General features: G+C 36.9%; 3 protein-coding genes across 4 annotated transcripts in view; 2 read left to right on the top strand and 1 right to left on the bottom strand.

Annotated features, from left to right (window-relative positions):
• The window catches only part of LOC108718548 (disks large-associated protein 1-like), a 208,135-nt gene that overhangs the window by 85,592 nt on the left and 99,490 nt on the right, over positions 1-23,053 (bottom strand). The gene's annotated exons all lie outside the window — the stretch shown is intronic.
• On the top strand, positions 3,113-5,287 carry LOC121394718. Its single transcript, XM_041566390.1, has 5 exons — positions 3,113-3,221; positions 4,068-4,227; positions 4,508-4,612; positions 4,700-4,822; positions 5,140-5,287. The coding sequence occupies exons 1-5, from the start codon at positions 3,152-3,154 to the stop codon at positions 5,285-5,287; spliced, it is 606 nt and encodes a 201-aa protein (XP_041422324.1). The 5' UTR covers positions 3,113-3,151.
• On the top strand, positions 5,317-8,093 carry LOC121394717. Its single transcript, XM_041566389.1, has 6 exons — positions 5,317-5,474; positions 5,597-5,737; positions 6,162-6,278; positions 6,573-6,695; positions 6,821-7,306; positions 7,792-8,093. The coding sequence occupies exons 1-5, from the start codon at positions 5,317-5,319 to the stop codon at positions 6,954-6,956; spliced, it is 675 nt and encodes a 224-aa protein (XP_041422323.1). The 3' UTR covers positions 6,957-7,306; positions 7,792-8,093.

The following is a 23,053-nucleotide window of genomic DNA, read 5'->3' as shown; positions in this document are numbered from 1 at the left end:
CAATACATTTGTAGCCTTACAGAGTATTTATTTTTTTAGATGGGGTCAGTGACCCCCATTTGAAAGCTGTAGAGAGTCAGAAGAAGGAGGCAAATAATTATAAAACTAGTAAAGAAATAATATCGGCCAATTAAAAAATTGCTTAGGATTGACCATTCTAAAACATACAGATACATGACCTGATATCCAGAATGCTTGGGACCTGGGGGTTTCGGATAACGGATTGTTCTGTATTTTGGATCTTCATATATTTAGAAAATCTAGGTAAATGTTTAATAAACCCAATAGGCTGGTTTTGCTTCCCATAAGGATAATGATTAATTGTATCTTAATTTGGATCAAGTACAAGGTACTATTGCATTATTACAGTATTACAATATTTGGATTATTTAGATAGGAGCTTTGTGGATAACAGGTTTCTAAATAACGGATCCTATACCTGTACTAAAAGTTATCTTAAAGGTGAGCCACTCATTTAACACATGAAAAGGCTATTATATGCTACATCACTAAAAAACCCAGAATGATCATTGTCCTTACCAGGAAACACATTTCACCCTGTAGCTATCGAGTTGTTAAGCTACAAGCCCCAGTATCCCCTGCTATTGCATATATCTATTACTGGATTTAAATGCTGCTACCCAAGCTTAGAAGTTTTGTCACTGTGACTTTTCAGTAAAAGGCACTTCATAAAAATGCAGGAAAATGTTTTAATTATCTTTTATTAAACAGCACCAACACATTAACAGTGATTGTGAATAACTGATTCTACACTATTATGACTAGGGCTCATACACATGGGTCCTTATTAATATTAGGACTGTACAGGTTAGGATCCATTATCCAGAAACCTGTTAAGGAAAGGCCATCTCCCACATAGACTCCATTTTAATCAATTCAACATTTTACAAATGATTGTCTCAGTAATAATAAAACAGTACCTTGTGCTTTATTCTACAAGAATCCACACTGATGGCAAAACAATCTTATTGAGTTTATGTTGTAAATGATTTTTAGCAAACAAGATATGGAGATGCAAATTCCCCTAAGTCCCTAGCATTCTGGATAACAGGTTCCATACCTGTATAATAAATGCATAAAAACATTCCATACAAGTGCATTATGCTGCATTCATTTATATGTTCCTATACCTGCTTAAGTTTAAAATGTAATTCTTAAATACATAATTTGTGGTTATGAAGCCTGGAAATTATAGAGGGGTACAATTTTCTCTAGAGAATTACACCTGTTTGCCATACTAGGTTTGATTTCATTGACTGTCATGACTGTCATGACTCTTTCCTTCTACTCTGTTCTCAAGCAATACTGTGCATAGTGTACATCTGCATTTTCTCCATATTATATCTGCTATTTTTCTTTTTATATTTGTGGTGCGCTTTCCTTGTGGAATCAATAAAATACAATAATAGAGTTATAAAAAAAAGAGGGTAGCTGAAAGTAAACAGGTTTCTGTATAACGGGTCCAGTACCTTGGAAATGTAATGGCAGAATTGCCCTGCTAACTAAATAACTTGAGCTGATTTGTTTTCTCTGTGAGATTCACCCTTCAATCTTATGCATTTTATAATACTTATTTGAGTCAAGTGAAGAATGTAAATGTATATGTATAAAACCAATCTATTTATAATTTGAGTGGCATTTTTGCCTGCAAGCTACAGGGTTTTAATAAATGCATCAAATTACATATAAAACCATTTTGATGGAAGTTTATTTTTTCATTATTATTTAGTTGGGTTGAAACTGTTCATGCTCTATAAGTATCATTAGCTGTTTAAACTGGTTCTAACATTACATCACAATGCCGGGTTATTGCATTACATCACAAAGACTGTGTCATGTGACCAGCAGGTGACATTGTGACATCATAGATATGTAGCTACTTGTTTAGCTACACACTGTTCTTGTGCTCAGTTCGTAGTTTTCACTCGGACGAGACGCATCGGAGAATAGAAGAGAATAATAAGAGCTTATTTTGAGTACTTATTTTTTCCCTTTTTATTCTTCATTGTGATTCATTTCATTCCATCCAATATTTAAAAGAACTTAAGGTAGGAAATTATTCATCTCCAGATATTAGGAAAGTTAGTTTTTGCATTAAGGCAGGCTAGCCTTTTTCTGCCAATATCAGTAACATTTAGAGGGGTAAATATTAATACTGGTGATGCCACTTGGTACAGCTTATGTCATGTTACCAGCAGGCTTATTTATTTATTTTCTTCTTTTCCTTCAGTAAGAAATTCCTTAGACTTTTATTTCCTCCCATTATTACAAGAACTGTTACAAGATCTTGAAAATATAATGGGAGAACTGCCCTGTTAACTAAATAACTGTTATATATGATGCACCCAGCAATCATTTGCAGATTTGTTTACTCTAAAACAATCACCATTTAGGGGGGGTTATTTTTTAAACTCTGAATATTAAAATCTTGAAAAACAAGTTTTTCGCACTAGAAAAGTGATCCGCCAGCTCAGACCTTTTGAGGTCCTGCATAAATATGATATTTGTATAAAACCAGTTGATTAATTAATATGAGATTGCACCCTGCAAAGTGCTTTTATCCCTGCAAAGTGCAGTGTTTTAATAAATGTATAAAATAACATGTAAAACAGCTTTGATGGAATTACATTTTTTTTTATTTAGTTGGGTTAAAAATTAACCTGCTCTATAAGTATCATTACCTGTCATAACCGGTTAAAACTGGTTATAACATTACATCACAAAGACTGTGTCATGTGACCAGCAGGTGCCATCATAAATGTGTAGCTTGTTGTTTATCTATGCACTGTTCTTGTGCTCAGTCTAAAGTTTTACCATTGGACGAGAAGCATCAGGAGGCATAAGAAGTGAAGGATAAACACTTATCTTGAGTGCTTATTTTTTCCCTTTTTATACTTCATTGCAATTCATATATCATTCCATCCAACATTTAAAAGAACTTAAAGTAGGAAATGACTAACATTTGGGTATTATTTAATAGAAAATAAGTTGAACCAATGTTCTCATTGAATATGATCTATTAAAAAAATGTAAATAAATACAGATGATTTTTATTAGGTGTTTGAATCCTTTACATCCATCCAATAATTATTTTCTTTCTTATATTTTTCTATACCAGAACTAGAAGAACATGAATTCATTATCTATCATATGGATTATCATATTTGGACTTTATCATCTTTTCTACCAATCTACGTCAGGTAAATAGAGAATGTGAACTCCGATGCCTTAATTAGTCCTAAGTTCTGCCAAGCATTACAGTTTATGGTTAATAGGACATCTTAGGACAGTTTCTTTATATAGTTTCTGTATACCACACCTGAATTAAAATTATGATAGCTGTTCTAAAATTAAAAAACAAATATAAATCAATAAGCATGGCTTGTTTGTAGTGTATATAACTTGAACATAGCCTATAGATTTATATTGTTTTAAATTAAAATTCCCAATGAATTATGATTTAAAGCTTCAAAACCAGATTTTTACTGCAGTTAAATATTTTTTTGAAGGGAAAACACAAATGTTTAACGTTTTATAAGTGCAAACAATTTGAAAAAACAAAACTGTATACAAAAGCTTGTGAGTTTGTGTAGAAGCCTATGGGAGTTGTCATAGGCAAAGTTTAAGCAATTTTTTTTAATTTGAGTTAAAAAAAACCACTATTTTGAGAGTTTGTAGACCCGTTGAAAATGATGAAAATATAAATTTGATGTATTTCGGTTATTTTTTATGGTTTTATTCAATCAAGTTTATTTCGATGAAAATTTGTTAATAAATAAGCAAAATTTGAGTTTAGCAAATTTTTGATTCAAGTCAATTTAAACAAAAACTGTTGTTTCCCAAGTTCAAATTTTGATTAGTACACATCCAGGCTATAACTTCCACTACATTATTACAAATGAATCTTCTCATTCAGTGCGCAGTTCCTAGTTTTTAATATCATCCCATTTTGCCACTATTTTGTTCTAAAAACTGTAGCTTAAAGTAGCAACAGACGTTTTATTGAAAAATGTTCTTAAATGCTTTCGCTTTTTCCCCTCCTTTAGCTTTTGAGATAAACGGTTTTGATGAAACACTTGATGAACCTAGAATCCAGTGGAAGAGAAGTGTTAATGGAACTGAAGAAGATTTAAATAGAAAACATGTAATTCCAATAGTGGTAATAGTGGTAATGCTGACATTTCCTGTGCTTGGTATTATTGTATGGTAAGCCACTTTACTTACAGGGGTATTAAATATATATTATATATAGTGACATAATTAGACATTACTGGGCCCCACAGCACAATATTTTGGCTCATTCATATGACTAGATGCTGCCAGAACCAATTAAAACATTATCAGTACACTATAATACAACATTAAACCCCAGGCAGCAACAGTGGGCGTCCTCGTTTAAATCAGCATAAGATATAATTGTGCTACAAGGCTTCTAATGTTATACACATCCACTAAAACTTCACAAACTTTTCTTATGTCACTACAGGTTAGTATATGTAAAAATAAAGCAGAAGAAGAAAGTGGTTCACGATGTTGAAAACCCACCGGTGGCAGCACAGCCAGAGGAAACATCTCCTGAAAGCCCCAACAGGTTTGTAAACCTCAGCATTTCACCTACAGTTGTAGCTTTGACTTTAAAAACATACAGTAAGATTCAATAAACTGGTCTTTGTTTTAGTTTCAGGAGAGTGTGCAAAAAAATGAAACAGAAGATAACAAAGCATAAGCCTGATATTGACATAGAGAACCCACCAGAAACAGTTCCTTTGCAACAAACGACATCAGCCAAAAGCCGTGTTAGGTTTGTAGGCCTCAATTTACTATATTCTTCCACTTAAGCCATTGGTAATGTGATGTTCTAGCTTACAATTTAATAGAAGAGTCACAATTTTCCATTATTTAAATACAGGCAGCAAATAGATTTTTCTATTGCTGTAAAATAAAAATAATAGCATACATTATTCTGTTTGGGAAGAATTAGGTCCCTTTTTTGTAAAGTCATATGAAATAAACCATGTTAGAATGCTAAGATTTATACAAATATTATTTACCAAACTGCACGCACATCCTCTCTCAGGGAAGTATCCTCAGCCCTAATTTTATTTTTTATTTATTTAGTTCTGCGCTGAAAAAATGTAAGAGAAAGAAGCAGAAGAAAGAAGTTGCTGATGCAAAGGAACCACCAATGACAACTGAGACGCCTTCTGAGGCAGCACAGCCAGAGGAAAACACAAAAACTGCTAAAAGGTATGTAGGCCTCAACTAACTATATCTCCCACCTAAGGAAAATATGTCATGAATGACTGCTTAGAATTACCAATACATCTTTTATTTGTTTTTAGATCTGTGAATAAAGAAAGTAGGCGAAAGAAGAAGATAAAGAAACCAGTTGTGAAAGTAGAGAACCTACCAGTGACTGTACAGTCTGAAGCAGCAACTGAAAGCCCTAATAGGTTTGTACCAACCCGTTATATAGTTTCCTTTTCATTAGAATATTAACTGATTATATATATATATACCCCAAAAGCAAACGAAAGACATTCTGATGATGTTTACACTTTTCTATTTTTTACAGTGAAAAGAAAGAGAAAAAAGAGGCCCCTTCCAGCATTCCAGAACCTAAAAGTGGTGCTTTTTCACCAGTTAATGCTTTCAGCTTACTGGAGTCTTTGGTGTTGTTACCGAAAAAACCTTCTGAGAATAAGAAACGTAAAAAGTAAGTTTGCTTGGCATGGCATGTGATATATTAGTAGAATATAGGGATGCACTGAATCCAGGATTCGATTCGGGATTCTGCCTTTTTCACAGGATTCAGAATCACCTGAATCCTTGTGCATGGCCGAACCGAATCCTAATTTGCATATGTAAATTAGGGGCGGGTAGGGAAATCACATGACTTTTCGTCACAAAAGAGGAATTTTTTCCACTTGTTCCTTTCCTGCCCCTAATTTGGATTTGGTTCGGTATTCAGCCGAATCTTTGACCAAGGATTCAGAGATTCGCCCGAATCCCAAATAGTGGATTTGGTGCGTCCCTAGTAGAATACAAGAGTGGCTTTAAAGTGCTGCTTATACAGATTTGTAACTTACAAGTTCAGATTTAAGAAGTTTTCTTAGACCTAAACACCTCTATTTGTACAGGGTACTACGTTCAATGACCATCGAGGAGATTATAGATAATAAAGAAAAAGGAGAAGGCTTGCAGGAACAATTGAAGGACATAAAGAGCAAGTCATCCACTGCTCAAAACCTCAACATGTAAGTATAATGAATTCAGATTATATCCCCCAGCAACATCATATTTGCTGATATAGTAGTTAAATGCGGGTTTCAGTAAATGTGATTATAAAATGATGTATAGTCATTTAAATACCAGGGTGCTCACTTACAGAGAACTTTCACTCCCCTTGGATTACTGGTCTCTGCATTGTGCACCCTTTTAGTTGCACTCTTTGTGGGGGGTATAGTGTAACCCCTATTGAGTTTGTAAATTATCTGCTCAACACAACAAGAAATAAATGTCAGGAATGTAATGCTTGTTTTATTTTATAGTTCAGTGTTATATAAAAATATTGAAGACGACGACATTGAGGAGGACAGAGCCCCTTCACTGAAATTTGAGTTAGAAACGTCCTCATTCCTGCCACAGACTTTAGAGCCTTCAAAACCTGATATGTAAGTTTGCTAAGCTCTATGCCATTCTATTCCAAGCCATTATATCATTTATAAATAGATGATTATGGTGTTTTACACATCCCCAGAATTACTTGGTTTTTAACTTGTTCATATTTCTTTTACAGAGTAATAGAGATACCGGAGGACTCTGAAATTGTAATAGAGACACCGAAGAACTCTGAAACAGTAATAGAGATACCGGAGGACTCTGAAACTGTAATAGAGATACCGGAGGTCTCTGAAACAGAAAAACAAATGTGAGATTGTAAAACATATTATTTTAGTTCTTTCACAGCATTATCAATGCTGTGTACAAATATGGGCCCTTTACCAATGTTGGGCAGCTTTATACCAGAGCAGTAAACCATAACAACAGTTTGTTTATTGAACAGCTCAGGTGCAAATCTGCTCAGTGTTAGTCAATGCGCCTTATTCAATATTATGATTTCACACAATAACAGTTGACTGATACTTGTTTTCTATTACAGTGAAGAGAAACCTATTCAACCAACTGGGAACATCTGTGGCAATGAGGAAGATGAGCTTCTATTGCAAATGGAGCTCTTGTTACTATTATTGACATGTTTACATCAGTCTGCAGAACCAGACACGTGAGTTTGCTATATCATTTTGAAAATTGTAGTACAATGAATGTTCTGAATTATGGGAAAGCCATCTACTATAGACTCATTTTTAATCCAATACTTGACATTTTAAAATATAATTTCCTTTTTTTCCTATAATAATAAAACAGTACCTTGTACTTGATGCCAACCGATATATATATATACAGTAAATAATCCTTACTGCAGGCAAAACAATCCTATTGGGTTTATTTAATGTTTAAATGATTTTAAAGTAGATTTAAAGTATGGAGATCCAAATTGCAGAAAAACCCCTTATCTGGAAAACAACAGGTCCTGAGCTTTCTGGATAACAGGTCCCATATCTGTACTTTTAGGTCACAAAACAGTGCAAATTTTATAGCTGTAAATTCATCTTTCAAAGACAACATTTTAACGCAAGTAATATTTGTTCAGCACAGTTTCAGGTTAAATAGAATATGAAGAATTAATTCTTTTTTTCTAATCCACAGTGAAAAGCAACTTGTACATGTTGAACCAAGAGAAGATACATGTGGTGATGAAGAACTTCTATGTGAAACGGAGTTCTGTTTCATATTAATATTGACGTCGATTTATAAATCAGCAGAACTTGAGCGGTAAGATTTCTAGTTTCTATACCCCGATATACAGTAACACCTGAGCATTCAAAAACATTTGCCTGAGAAGAACCTTTCCATGCAATATTAACCTTTGAAAAACATATATGTTCATGTTTGTATACAGTGAAACAACTGGAAACAACTGGAAACATCTACTCATTTTTAATCAAATACCTGACATTTTAAAATATTATTTACTTTTTTTCCTATAATAATAATAATAATAAAACAGTACCTTGTACTTGATGCCAACTGATATATACACAGTAAATAATCCTTACTGGAGGCACAACAATCCTATTGGGTTTATTTAATTTTAAAGGTATGGAGATCCAAAATGCAGAAAGACACCTTATCTGGAAAACACCTGGTCCTGAGCTTTCTGGATAACGGGTTCCATAACCGAACTTTTAGGTCATAAAACAGTGCAAATTGTGTCTGCCAGCAGACATCTTATAGCTGTAAATTCATCTTTCAAAGACAACATGTTAACTTAAATAATATTTGTTCAGCACAGTTTCAGGTTAGATAGAGTGTGAAGAATTAATCCTTTTTTCTAATCCACAGTGAAAAGCAACTTGTACATGTTGAACCAAGTGAAGATACATGTGGTGATGAAGAACTTCTATTTGAAGCAGAGTTCTTTTTATTATTAATATTGATGTGGATTTATAAATCAGCACAAACCAAGCGGTAAGTTTTCTAGTTTCTATACCCCGATATAACACCTGAGCATTCAAAAACATTTGCCTGAGAAGAACCTTTCCATGCAATGCCAAATATTATTTTGAAAAACATGTGTGTTCAACACAAGCACATATCAGATAATTGTGAAGTAACACTCTTTTTTTTTTTATTTACAGTGAAGTGGAACCTGTTACCGAAGATGCTGACAAGAAAGATGAACCTTCATTGCAAGAAAAGGAAAAAACACCTAGACAAGTTTGCAAATTTTATAGATTTAACAAAACCACAGCAAAAACCACACCAAAAACCACAGCTATCAAAATGTATGAGCCGACGAAAAGATCATGGCGGAAAACAAAAGTCTGCAAATTGTACGGTCCTGGCAGAAGCATACAGCGGAAAGGAAAATTTCATGGGCCTGACAAGAAAGATACGGAGTAAAGAAAGAATTTTGCAAACTTAAATAATAAAAAGAGAACAGAATTATATAGGATTATGTATAACAAACATTGTATTTTTAAACTTCAAAAAGTGATAATATAACAATAAAGTTATTGACTGCACACACTGTCTTTTATTCCTGTAATATTATGTATATACATTCAGTGGCGTAACTAGATGTTGCTGGGCCCCATAGCAAATTAATTTTAGGGCCCCCAACATATCTAGTGTTTGTCCTGTTTTAACAATATATGTTCAAATTGCTCATCAATAAGAGCCTCATGGGGCCCCCTGTACCTTCTGGGCCCCCCTGCAGCCGCAGGGTCTGCTTCCTCTGTAGTTACGCCCCTGTATAATAGAATACACAAGAGCCATTACTATCCTGTAAATGATATATTGAATAAAGTACCCCATCTTGAAAAATATAAGGATATTATAAGTTACAGAGGAGTTCCATGATCATATAAAAGGACAAGGCCGAAGGCACAAGGTGACTTCTAATATCCTCATATTTTGCAACAGGGGTTATGTTATTTGTTATAAATATTATAATAAGTTTCAGTGAGTCATGTGACAGAAATGACATCACTAAACTCAGATTATAACTGATGACATCACTAAGCACTGTTTATAAGGATATCAGGATGTTCATGGCTCTTGTGTATTATATCCTTACAATACACAAAAGCTATGAATATCTTGTCAGTTATAAACGGTGAGTTCTGATGTCATTTGTGTCACATGACTCACTGAAACTTGTGTATTATAATAAGTAACATACCCCCTGTTGCAAAATATGAGGATATTAGAAGTACTTTATTCACTATATAAACAGTGCTTATAGACGTCATCAGTTATAATTGGTTCTCGGTGATATAATTTCTGTCACATAACTCACAGAAACTAATGTATTATAATGTAATAATATATCTATATAATAATATAATATGGGTACATTATACAAATATACACGCAGACACACATGTATATCTTTATCTATCTATCCCTCCTTTTGTAAAATATAAGGATATCATAAGTCACCAAGGTCCATGAATATATATAAAGTCAAAGTCAAACAGGGTACATTATTTTTTTTTATAATACACATGTTTCAATGAGTCAAGTACATCACTAAGCACTGGTTGTAACTGATGACATCACTAAGCACCATATATAAGGATATAATTTAAACAATATTTTAGGATCATCCAGTTATGCTTTATATGTCTGGGAGGAAACTCAAGTACTAAGAGGAAAACATAGGGTGAACATACAAACTCAGATGTTGAAGTCAAATCTCAGGAGCCCAGAACTGCCAGGCAGGAGTGTCATTGGCAACTCATCAGTCTTTGTATTATAAATGGTCAATTCAGAATAATAAACATTATTATAGGGTAAAAATGGCCATACACCCCAGATCTACTTGTTTGGAGAGTTGTCAGATAAGCTGGTCTTGGTCCCATCTGGCCTAGGTTCCAGATCATACAGAGGAGTCTATGGAGACCCACCAGATGTGAAATTAATTCATGTGCCCCTTATCTGACAATATTTTGAATCTGCCAGATATTGGTCAGACAGGCCTGTTGGTGGCCCCCCTACGTGTTCCAATTAGCTGCCTACATGTGAAAGATCTCTCCAAGGACTTGTACTAATGATCAATAAGAAATCGGTAGAACTTAAAAAAGTGTGTGAAAATGCGTTCATATCGCTACTCCAGCAGAAGTCTACACTGAAATCTCCCTTTCCCCCAGAGACGTAACTAGACGGGGGGGCCCTGGTGCGGGACGTGCAGCTGGGCCCTGCCCCCTCCGTACGTCTGGAAACAGCTGCATTTACGGCCACATTTCCCATTTACGAGTGGCGTGCGAGCTGCCGGGGCCCTGGCAAAATTGCACCTCCTGCACCCCCTGCTCCCCCGGTAGTTATGCCACTGATTTTCCCCCCAGAAGCCAATCAATAGAACAGTGGGATGGTAACCAAATAACATCACCCTGACACAAGATAACAGCTCCCTGCTAGATATGAGAATAGCACTCAACAAGTCCCACTGTGACACTGAGTAGGAGAAACAATAGCCTGTCTGAAAGCAGTTCCATCATGAAGTGCTGGCTCTTACTGAAAGCACAGGATTAAGCACAATGACCCGAGATGGAGCCTACACACCAATATTACAACTAGTTTAGGAATACAATTTTATATAGAGTGCATTATTTGTAATTTAAACAGTGTAATTTAGAAATAAAAACTACATCATAACAACATGACAGAATCCCTTTAATATTAAAACATTCTAAACATCCTTATTTAAATCTAAAATCAAACAAATTATTTTGTGTAAATTTTAAGAACCAATGTACAATATATGTGCACAGCATTGACAATATAAAAAAACCCATCCATTGCTTGTTGATTGTATAGGGTCAAACTGTATACACAGCTCTATTCTTTAAAGGATAACTAAACCTTTATAAAGATGTGCCTGGAACTCTTACATACTTAACTGTTCCAGCTTTACTGTATATATTATACTGTGTATAATATGTATGTGTATATATATATATATATATATATATATATATATATATATAGTCAACGGAAAAGCCAGCACTCTCGATAAATGGTTTAAATTGCCTGGGTGCAGTGTCCAAAATTTCATTGTACAAACAGCAAAAAGGGTCCGCACTCTCAGGTCTTAAAAATGTAAAAAAGTTTTATTGTTAATGCCAGACTAACGTTTCGGCCTCCTCCGAGGCCTTTCTCAAAGTGTCTAGTAGATTACATGAATGCCTTAAATACAAGAGTTGGCAGGAACATAGACAAATTGGAACTGACGTGTTATTGCATCATTGAAACGTAGCAGCCATACAGATGCCTGCATATAAATGTGTTAAAAATACTTAGTACATACACAAAAAGCATTTATACATAATTTCAACTTTTTACACAATAAAACCAAAGTATTGCTAAAAGCACAAACTAAAGTAACAGTTGCTAGTATTCATTTCCTTATCTCAGAATAAAACAATGTTGCAAAAATGTTACACAAGATGCGTCAAAAATTGAGTTAAGGTGACAGGCCTGCTCTGAAGTTCTGTCCATCTGTTATAATGATCTATATATCAAATATGTGTCAAGTGTAAAAAACTACCTCTCAATTAACGGTAAGTGGCAACCTGTAGAATATCCTATGTTCCCCGAATTCAACTAAGTGGGCCCCTGCTACTATTCCTATCCTCGGAATGTTAAATCCAAGCTCAGCCACTGAGGGAGGGGCGTTCAAATGTAATATCGCCCCCCTGTGTGGCTAGCCATGGTGTGTTAGTTCATACCCCGTTATGGATCCGTGACATCTCCACTACGCTGACACACTCATTCTAAGTAATCACTAAGTATATGTGTCCCTTGAGCCCGTAAACCTATAATATATGTGAATATTAAAGAAATCCAAACCATGTATACTAGCCCATAAATAAATAAATAAATCAATACACCCTCGGTTACACATAATTCAGTATTATCTATTGTGTGTTAACCACCCGGTTTCCCAAACCACTATATCCCACTTGCATAAGTGCTCAGTCAGAAATCTCCCCAAGTAACCATAATCAATAAGTGTATAGGTATAGACCCCACAAAGTAACACAAAATTAGATATAATCCACGTGGCTAAAAAATATAAAAAAATATATAAAAAAATATATAAAAAATATATAAAAAAATTCAAAAAGTATTCAAAAAATATAAATAATGTAATCTTAGGTCGATATATAAAATATATAGTGTTTTAAGTGTTCAAAAAAGTCAGTATCATGCCACACTTCGATTGTTATCACACCATACTTCAATTGTTAATCGTCTCCCAACTCAGGCTGGCCCAATTTCCACTGAATGTTCAAAAGTATCAGGCCCATTCTATCGACAGCAGGTGTTAGTGGAGAGGTTATAGAACATGTCGGGCGTGTGCATTTCAGAGTCCCATATACACCATCTCTTGGATAAATAGTTGGGGACATCACATACCGGCCCCTGCATGTCTGTGTTCATAATAAGCACCACAGAAAGTTTTACCTTCACTGCAGGACAAATACGCGTATCTCCGTCCATCCTGTTCAATCTCCCACTCGTACACACAGTGCAGTGATATGATGCAGATACAGGGCAAACCGCGGGAAGTTTAAAATATATTTTCCATGTCAATCCTATATTCGCCGTAGTTGGAGGGCGCTCACCCCAACCGAATATTGGTGTTGGTGTCTGGTGAGTCCGCACAGACATTAGGGACACGGAAGGCAACAACAGGAGAGACCGCGCGAAGTGCATGAACATTCAAACACCGGAACACTGCCGGCTTGGAGCGCCAAACTCACATGCGGCCGGCCTCTTCGGACACCAGTCTCCTCCGCTATCACAGGGAACACCTTCGTATGTAGCTGTCTTTATTGGCTAGATATATCCTTATGGTTGCCATGCTGAGCCACTCCGTCTATCATTCCTTATTTGTTGAGGGTAGTGAGCAGATGGAGTCTAATACGAACGCTAAAACCGCAGCCATCCTTCTAGGCTGCAGGTTAGCGGTCTCCACTCCAGACCATTATGGGCCTCTGGGGGATGTGTCCACTGCGTCAGCCAACAGTATATCTTGCGATGCCAATCTTGAAAAAACATTCAATCAGTTAAATTGTTAATGTATCAGAAGTATCACGGGTGCGCGGCTAAAATTACAAGTAACAGTCAACGGAAAAGCCAGCACTCTCGATAAATGGTTTAAATTGCCTGGGTGCAGTGTCCAAAATTTCATTGTACAAACAGCAAAAAGGGTCCGCACTCTCAGGTCTTAAAAATGTAAAAAAGTTTTATTGTTAATGCCAGACTAACGTTTCGGCCTCCTCCGAGGCCTTTCTCAAAGTGTCTAGTAGATTACATGAATGCCTTAAATACAAGAGTTGGCAGGAACATAGACAAATTGGAACTGACGTGTTATTGCATCATTGAAACGTAGCAGCCATACAGATGCCTGCATATAAATGTGTTAAAAATACTTAGTACATACACAAAAAGCATTTATACATAATTTCAACTTTTTACACAATAAAACGAAAGTATTGCTAAAAGCACAAACTAAAGTAACAGTTGCTAGTATTCATTTCCTTATCTCAGAATAAAACAATGTTGCAAAAATGTTACACAAGATGCGTCAAAAATTGAGTTAAGGTGACAGGCCTGCTCTGAAGTTCTGTCCATCTGTTATAATGATCTATATATCAAATATGTGTCAAGTGTAAAAAACTACCTCTCAATTAACGGTAATATTCACATATATTATAGGTTTACGGGCTCAAGGGACACATATACTTAGTGATTACTTAGAATGAGTGTGTCAGCGTAGTGGAGATGTCACGGATCCATAACGGGGTATGAACTAACACACCATGGCTAGCCACACAGGGGGGTGATATTACATTTGAACGCCCCTCCCTCAGTGGCTGAGCTTGGATTTAACATTCCGAGGATAGGAATAGTAGCAGGGGCCCACTTAGTTGAATTCGGGGAACATAGGATATTCTACAGGTTGCCACTTACCGTTAATTGAGAGGTAGTTTTTTACACTTGACACATATTTGATATATAGATCATTATAACAGATGGACAGAACTTCAGAGCAGGCCTGTCACCTTAACTCAATTTTTGACGCATCTTGTGTAACATTTTTGCAACATTGTTTTATTCTGAGATAAGGAAATGAATACTAGCAACTGTTACTTTAGTTTGTGCTTTTAGCAATACTTTGGTTTTATTGTGTAAAAAGTTGAAATTATGTATAAATGCTTTTTGTGTATGTACTAAGTATTTTTAACACATTTATATGCAGGCATCTGTATGGCTGCTACGTTTCAATGATGCAATAACACGTCAGTTCCAATTTGTCTATGTTCCTGCCAACTCTTGTATTTAAGGCATTCATGTAATCTACTAGACACTTTGAGAAAGGCCTCGGAGGAGGCCGAAACGTTAGTCTGGCATTAACAATAAAACTTTTTTACATTTTTAAGACCTGAGAGTGCGGACCCTTTTTGCTGTTTATATATATATATATATATATATACTACAAGAAAGTCCGCATTCTCAGGACTTATAAAAATCATAATGTTTATTATAAACGTTTTGGCTAGATCCATATATATATATATATATATATATATATATATATATCTATATATATATATATATATATATATATATATAGTACAAAACAGGTCCGCACTCTCAAGGCTTAGGAAAAATTAAGAAACCTTTATTCACATCGGAGACTGACGTTTCGACCTCAGAGGCCTTTCTTAAAGTACTGACAGGGATTACAGAAATGCTTTAAATACACAGAAAGGGCGGGAACATTAGTCAGATTGAAATAGACGTGTCAGCATGATCATCAGTATACGTCACATAATTAGCCTGCACATATTTAAAAAAATACACTCATTCGGTGTATAACTTCTAACAATTACATAACACACCAACATTTAAATTGAATTAAACCTCTCCTACACTTTACACTGTTAAAATGGTTAAAAACAATACTAAGTAACATTCTGCTGCCCTCTATGGTCATTTCCTGCTTAGTTTAGCCGCAGCTGTTCATTTAAGTGTTTTATGTTACGAATAGTATCCAATAAGAGATAAGATTGAAGGTCTGTGTTGTAGTGAGCTCCCTCACAGTTACATTCAAAGTGCCCTTACGTTATGCAGTAAATCTAGTATGGCCTTCAATACCGCCCAGGAACGTGCATACTGCTCTCCCCTTTAGATGAAAGAGCTTTAACTCATCTCATATGGTACATGTCCCTACATACGGGTATTAGCCATCCAATTCTGAACCGGGTGGTGTGTGTTGAGAGTAAAGCTCTGTGTGTGCTGGGACATCCACTAATGGATACATAGAGCATGTCTGTGTTATAACCGTACTCAGGTGTAGTTAGCCTTGTTTAGCTTATACTCAGTGCTAATAACTAAAATCGCTATACAAATGCTAGTCAAATGTGTATTCTGTAAATTGCCCCATTTAATTCCTGAAAAGTAAAAAACACTTAAGCCAATAGGCATTCAAATTAGAGCACACATCATGTATTTATATAATATTCCCCACAAGTAAAAATAAAATGTACAAAAACAAAATGCAAAAAAGACCATGAGATATTTACCATATGAGATGAGTTAAAGCTCTTTCATTACTATGTCCCCTGTGCTGCATAGTAATAAACATGAACAAACATTTCCTAAAAGGGCTGCTACAGGTTCATAATTGGAAGAAATATAATGCTGCACTTATAACGGTTGTAGAGAAAGAAAAGTATGCAAAACATAAATATGATCATTTTAGGTGATATGGCTATTCTTATTGTAGTAACCTGCTTGTGTGGCCATTTTGGTTAAGGGCATTCCTGCTGTTTTGCCATTGTCTTATGATTCACTCCTGTTCCTGTTTCCCTCTTCCTGTCTAAGCTGAGAGCAATAATGGGACAGGCCACACCTACCTGCCATGTTGTAATAAATGTACCAGAAGCAGGGGAGTAACTATAGAGAAAGCAGACCCTTCAGGGGGGGACAGGAGGTATAGGGGCCCCATGAGGCCCTAATTCATATACAGTTTCAATAAATATTGGTAAAACAAGTCAACCTCTAAACATTTTGGGGGCCTGGAAAATAATTTGCTGTGGGGCCCAGTAATATCTAGTTATACCAGAAGTTCCTGTGCTTGTCTGGCTGCTTTGCTTGAACTAACACAGCAGAATCATTTAATCCAGTTGTAAGGGGGGTTAAGGGTTAATGCCCCGCCGTCACCATTGCAACGAAACTTCACTGGACAGATGGAAATCCACATTGGCAATACTTTTCGATATCCATTAATTTTGTACAATCCAAGGACACAGTCCCATGGGTGTCACTTACTCCCTTCCTTGCAGAGCAATAACTTCCTTTTACGAACCCCTCACACGAATTCACTGGACAGATGGAAATCCACATTGGCAATACTTTTCGATATCCATTAATTTTGTACAATCCAAGGACACAGTCCCATGGGTGTCACTTACTCCCTTCCTTGCAGAGCAATAACTTCCTTTTACGAACCCCTCACACGAATTCACTGGACAGATGGAAATCCACATTGGCAATACTTTTCGATATCCATTAATTTTGTACAATCCAAGGACACAGTCCCATGGGTGTCACTTACTCCCTTCCTTGCAGAGCAATAACTTCCTTTTACGAACCCCTCACACGAAATCACTGGAGACACAGGAACACCCCTTTCCAAGGCGACTTACCACCTTCCTACTTCAGTCGGGCTGACACCACAGCAGTGCACCACTGACCTTTTGGGATAGGAATTTTCCACCTTCTGGTCCTACCAGTCCGGTATACGTCCTATGCCCCTCTGGCCTACTCCAGATAGGATTTTTCTTGTGCCCCTCCTTCAGGATGTTCGTGTTCCCCTAACACTCCAGCCCTCACTGGCAAAGCCTTGGCTCCTAAGCCACTCACTCCTCGTTGGGGTCTTAACTACCCATTCAAGTGGTCCACTCACTATCTGTAGTACCTAGTACTTTTACGGTAGCCTATCACTATCTACTTTTCTTCAGAAGCATCCACTGAACACCCATTACTGTGTTTCATCCCTTTATATACTATCCCATAACAACCATCCCCTTAACATTCACTGTGCATGTGCTTTTAACATTTCCCTATCATGTACTGTCCTCACTGCAGTGCATGTGCTTTTCCCCAGTTCACCACATGAAACCTTTACCATTCATTTGCATGACAACACTGCCACCTTGTGGTGCATTTTACACATTACAGTCTCCAAAACATTTAACACTTCCAATCAATTACATTTAACACTTTCAATCATTTCAACATTTTTACAACACTCACATTCACTTTACACATACAATACACGTTTTCATGCACACAAACCAATCACCTTCTTACACACTACCAGCCAGTTTATCACACATCATCTTGCAGCCTAATTCATCATTATAATTGGTCTAATATCCCTTCAATGATGTCTGACAAACTCTCAGAGTCAGTTTTGTATATATGATTGTTAGGCTCCAACATCTCCTCCTAGCTGTAATCTTGCACCAGTTAGCTTCTAGCAGTCTCTTAATAATGTGCTTAGCTATAGTTCAACTACTACATAATAGGTATAGTCAGATGAGGGACGATCATGTGCACACATATTCTGTATAGTATGATGTGTAGGTTATATGAGCTGTACTTTTTGTAAACAAAAGGGGTCATTTAGGCAGGGGCAATTTTAGGGGATCATAATTAATTTATTTATATAGAAGCAACAAGCTGCACAATGCTTTACATTTATTTATAACAAAAGGGCTCTAATGATGCCGTCCCTTTACCTGCCCAGTGCTTACCCCTTTCACCAGGGCCGGAATTACGGGTAGGCAGAAGAGGCACGTGCCTAGGGCGAAAAGTTGGAAGGGCGCCAGGCACTGTACCACTTCTGCGGATTCCCCCTAGTTCTAACCCCCATCTGCACATGCGTGCAAGCAATCTCAGCACCGTGGGCACTCATGCTCCTCTACGCATGTGCATGTATGCATCATCTGTGCATGTGTATGTATGTGGGCACTCGATTGTTCACCTGCGTGCATGTGGAGGGGGGGGGCGACATAGTAGGCTGGGTTGTTTAGGGCTAGGGTAGCCACCTGGCCGGTAAAAATGATGGTTGATCCCAATGTTATTATTAGGGAAAAAAAATAAATAGGCCGGTATTTTTTTCCAGAAAAGGTGGCAACCCTACTTAGGGTGCCCAGCAGACTTGGCCCAGCACTGCCTTTCACATGAGAGCAGGTCGAGGGGGGCACAACACTAGTGCAGAGAGCACAACTGCGCCCATGTCACATCAGTAATGACGACACCCAGAATTAGAAAAGAGCAATTGGGTCTGATTAGGGTCAGAGCACAAATATAATTGTGCAATTTGTAATGCATTGGATGCAATTGTGTCAGGCATCTCACATGGCAACTGTAGTCATTAATGACCCCTAGGGGAAAATTCACTAAAGGACGAAGCGCCCAACGCTAGCATTAATTCGCTAGCATAGCGCATTTTCGTTAATTCGGTGATTCACTAACGGACACTGGCGTAAATTCGCTAGTGTTAATTCGCACCCTTACGCCTGGCGAATTTGCGCAATGGACGTAACTACGCAAATTCACTGACGCGCGCATTTTTCTGAACGCTACCTTTTACGATAGACTTCCTTCGCCGCCTCAGACCAGGCGAAGTGCAATAGAGTAGATAGGGATTGCTTCAAAAAAAGTTTAAAATTTTTCAGGCTGAAAAAAATCGAAATTTTTTTTGGGGCTCCCCTCCTTCCCCCCTACATTTCCTAACTCATGGCAACTTAACTATACAGTGGGCACATGTGTAGGGCAAAATAAACATTTTATTTGATGTTTTGAAGGTTTCCCAGGCATGTATAGTGCTGCTACGTATACTTCCATTGTAAATTCAATTTGCGCCGTATGCAAATTAAGCATCGCTAGCGTAACTTCGCTTTGCCTGGCGAATTAACACTAGTGCAACTTCACAACCTTTCGTTTCCCCTGAGCGCAACTTCGGATTTTAGTGAATTTGCGTAGCGCTCGCGAAAATTCGCCTGGCGAAGTGTGGCGAAGCGGATGCTGGTGCAACTACGAATCTTAGTGAATTTGCCCCCTAAAGTCTATGTAGTACAATGTGTAACCTTGGTGATTACGGATAGTGATGGGTGATTAAATTAGCCAGACACTAATTCTGTGGAAATTACCATCAAAAAAAATTGCGAGCGTCAAAATTGTCACGTGCATAAAAATTTCAGATGCCAATTGACTTTAATGAATTTGGACCAAATAGGTGCACGTATAAAAATTGTAGCTCACCCATTGCGTTTCGTGAATTTTTCGCAGTTTCGCGAATTTCGTGGCACAGATTTGCCTATCGCTAATTAGGGACATTGTATAATTAATACTGTCAAATCTGAAATGCGCAGTTCCTTGCCCAGCTGCAATCCAGGTGCATGTCATACAATAATATAATTAGAAAAATAGTATTTTTCTCAGAGTGAGTTTAGAATTTTTCAACAAACTGCTGAACTCCATCTGCCAGTGGGTCATTCAGCTGTCTTACTGAGCCACATTTGCCAGATGGGAAAACTTCACACATGGGTAGTCTCTGCTCACTCACAAACTGTTACACTGCTTTTGACAAAGCTGCCATAGTGATGAAATATGGTTTAATGAATTGGTATATAATCTGGTATATGTGGCTATACAAAACTTATAACTGAGTGTTTGTCAGACATCATTGAAGGGATATTAGACCAATTATAATGATGGTTAGGCTGCTGTGTGATGTCTGATAAACTGGCTGGTAGTGGATTAAATGATTCTGCTGTGTTAGTTCAGGCAAAACAGCCAGACAAGCACAGGAACTTCTGGACTCAGTGGTGTAACTAGATATTACTGGGCCCCACAGCAAATTATTTTCCAGGCCCCCAAAATATTTAGAGGTTGACTTGTTTTACCAATATTTATTGAAACTGTATATGAATTAGGGCCTCATGGGGCCCCTATACCTCCTGCCCCCCCCTGCAGGGTCTGCTTTCTCTATAGTTCCACCCCTGCTTCTGGTACATTTATTACAACATGGCAGGTAGGTGTGGCCTGTCTCAGCTTAGACAGGAAGAGGGAAACAGGAACAGGAGTGAATCATAAGACAATGGCAAAACAGCAGGAATGCCCTTAACCAAAATGGCCACACAAGCAGGTTACTACAATAAGAATAGCCATATCACCTAAAAAAGATCATATTTATGTTTTGCATACTTTTCTTTCTCAACAATAATTATAAGTGCAGCATTATATTTCTCAGCCATTTGTAAAAACTTCCAGTTATGAACCTGTAGTGTTTGACAGCAGCCCTTTTAGGAAAGGTTTGTTCATGTTTATTACTATTCAGCACAGGGGACATTAGAGGTGCCCCCTATAGCAGGCCAGATACTATGCCTTAGGGATGATGCAGCCATGTGGAGCAGAGCTGGCAACTTCTCATCTTGTTTGTTATATGGCAATAAGCTTTGTTCTTATTGGTTCAGGAATGTGACTGACAGTGTTGCTTCGCAGAATGTTTATTTTATCTGTTTTGTGAAACTGAGCTTTCATTTTGTGAAAAAAATGAATCCTGTACTATAAAATCTTGGTTTCTATCACAAATATCTATTTTGTCATTCAAATTTAGATTGACATGAACTAGTTAGTTACACTATTATATATTATGTCCACTTTTTTTTTTTTACATAATTCATTCTGTAAGTTACTTTGCACATAAGTGCGTCCGTTACATGGAGGTTATACATTTGTGCGACAGATTGCTTGTTAAACTGTACAGAATGGAGTTTGTGATATAATGACATCCTTTTGTGCACTAACCAGATTTTGTTTTTATTCTTTAATAGAAATAGTCTTTTGTATATTTTTTTATCTGTGTATGGTCACAAATACTTATATACCATGAGAGACATTAATTCTGTGTATTAGGGATGGTTTTGTATACAGAATGTATTTGGGACAAACGGCACCCTATATATCTGTGTCTTTCTATTTCAAACTACTGAGTTTTGCAGTTTTTGGTGAAATACCTGAAAATTGCCTCAAAGCTTCAACTTTCGAGAATTGTATCACCCAGGTATCATTATGTACTAAGAAAAAACATCCTAAATATGATTTCCACAGGTCCTCCAAAAATGTGATGCCCACTGTGCATAGGATTACCAAAGTATGTAGCATTTAGAGGTCCCAAATTGAAGTTAGCGCATGCAAATAGCCCTGTAGATCGCGTCAGCTAATGAAAAATCAACACTTCAGAATCACACTTGAACAACGCCTATGCAGAGCTGAAAATGCAATAAAATAGCTAAAATTGCAATATAATCACCAATATAATAACTGTATTGTGCAGCACAGTTAGCAAATACACTATATGCAATCGCAATAAAACATTTCTTTGATTAGGAAAAAAAAACAGATGATGCAATAAGAATAAAAAGCCAAAACACAGTGTATATGTGTATGCGTTTGTACAACTGGAAAAATTGCATGTTTGTGCGTGTGTGTGTGCTGTGAGTGCATGTGACCCGCCAATCCCCAAAAATGTATGTGTGAATGTAAGTGTGTATCAGTGTAATAAGTGTGTGTAAGTGTAACACTAACCTAGAAACCGTATGAAAATCCATCTGAGGATGCTGTAGGGGGTCCCACGAAGAGGAGGCAGAAGTCTAGAAATGCTACTCCTCTGCTTCTGCTTCTGAATGTAGAATATACATTCTGTGGCACTTACATACTTTTATCCATAGAACGTAGATTCTACATTCTGTTCCACTTACAGGGTTAAGCTCAATGTATATAGATTTTATACATATTGTTTAATACTTTGAACTTCAACAATCAAAGTCAAATAAAAATTAGCATTAGTCAAGAGCCTATATGGGATACATGTTGTATGACCAAATATATCAAGACATGCCCATTGATGAGTTACCTTTAAAAGCCATAGAAGACCTTTTAACAACAATATTTAGTAATTTTTAATATGACAAAATTCCCCGGATGCTGTCCCTGGCTCTCAGCACCTCATAAATCAGAGGTTTGCAAACTTTTTAGATCAGCCCCCCGAACCACAACATGGTTAAGTAAAATAGTTTAAGAGTAATGTAGGGTAAAAAGGCTCACTTTCCAGTTTCTGCCCAAGGGATCTGTGAAATGCCTGCCATGTAACAGACCTCGATCTGTAAAAGATTTTACTGGAGGTGCTTGTGAGTCAATTTTTGGGAGTTTCTGCGTTTGCGCAGATGTCGCATAACAGAAAATTGCTCCAACTGCGCATGGGCCAATACGCCAGTCTCATGCCGAAGAGAAGAAGGCTGCCGTGAACTCCGCTGGA

The sequence above is a fragment of the Xenopus laevis genome, chromosome 6L (genome assembly GCF_017654675.1).
Source record: "Xenopus laevis strain J_2021 chromosome 6L, Xenopus_laevis_v10.1, whole genome shotgun sequence".
NCBI lineage: Eukaryota > Metazoa > Chordata > Amphibia > Anura > Pipidae > Xenopus > Xenopus laevis.
This window is presented reverse-complemented; position numbering and strand designations above follow the sequence as displayed.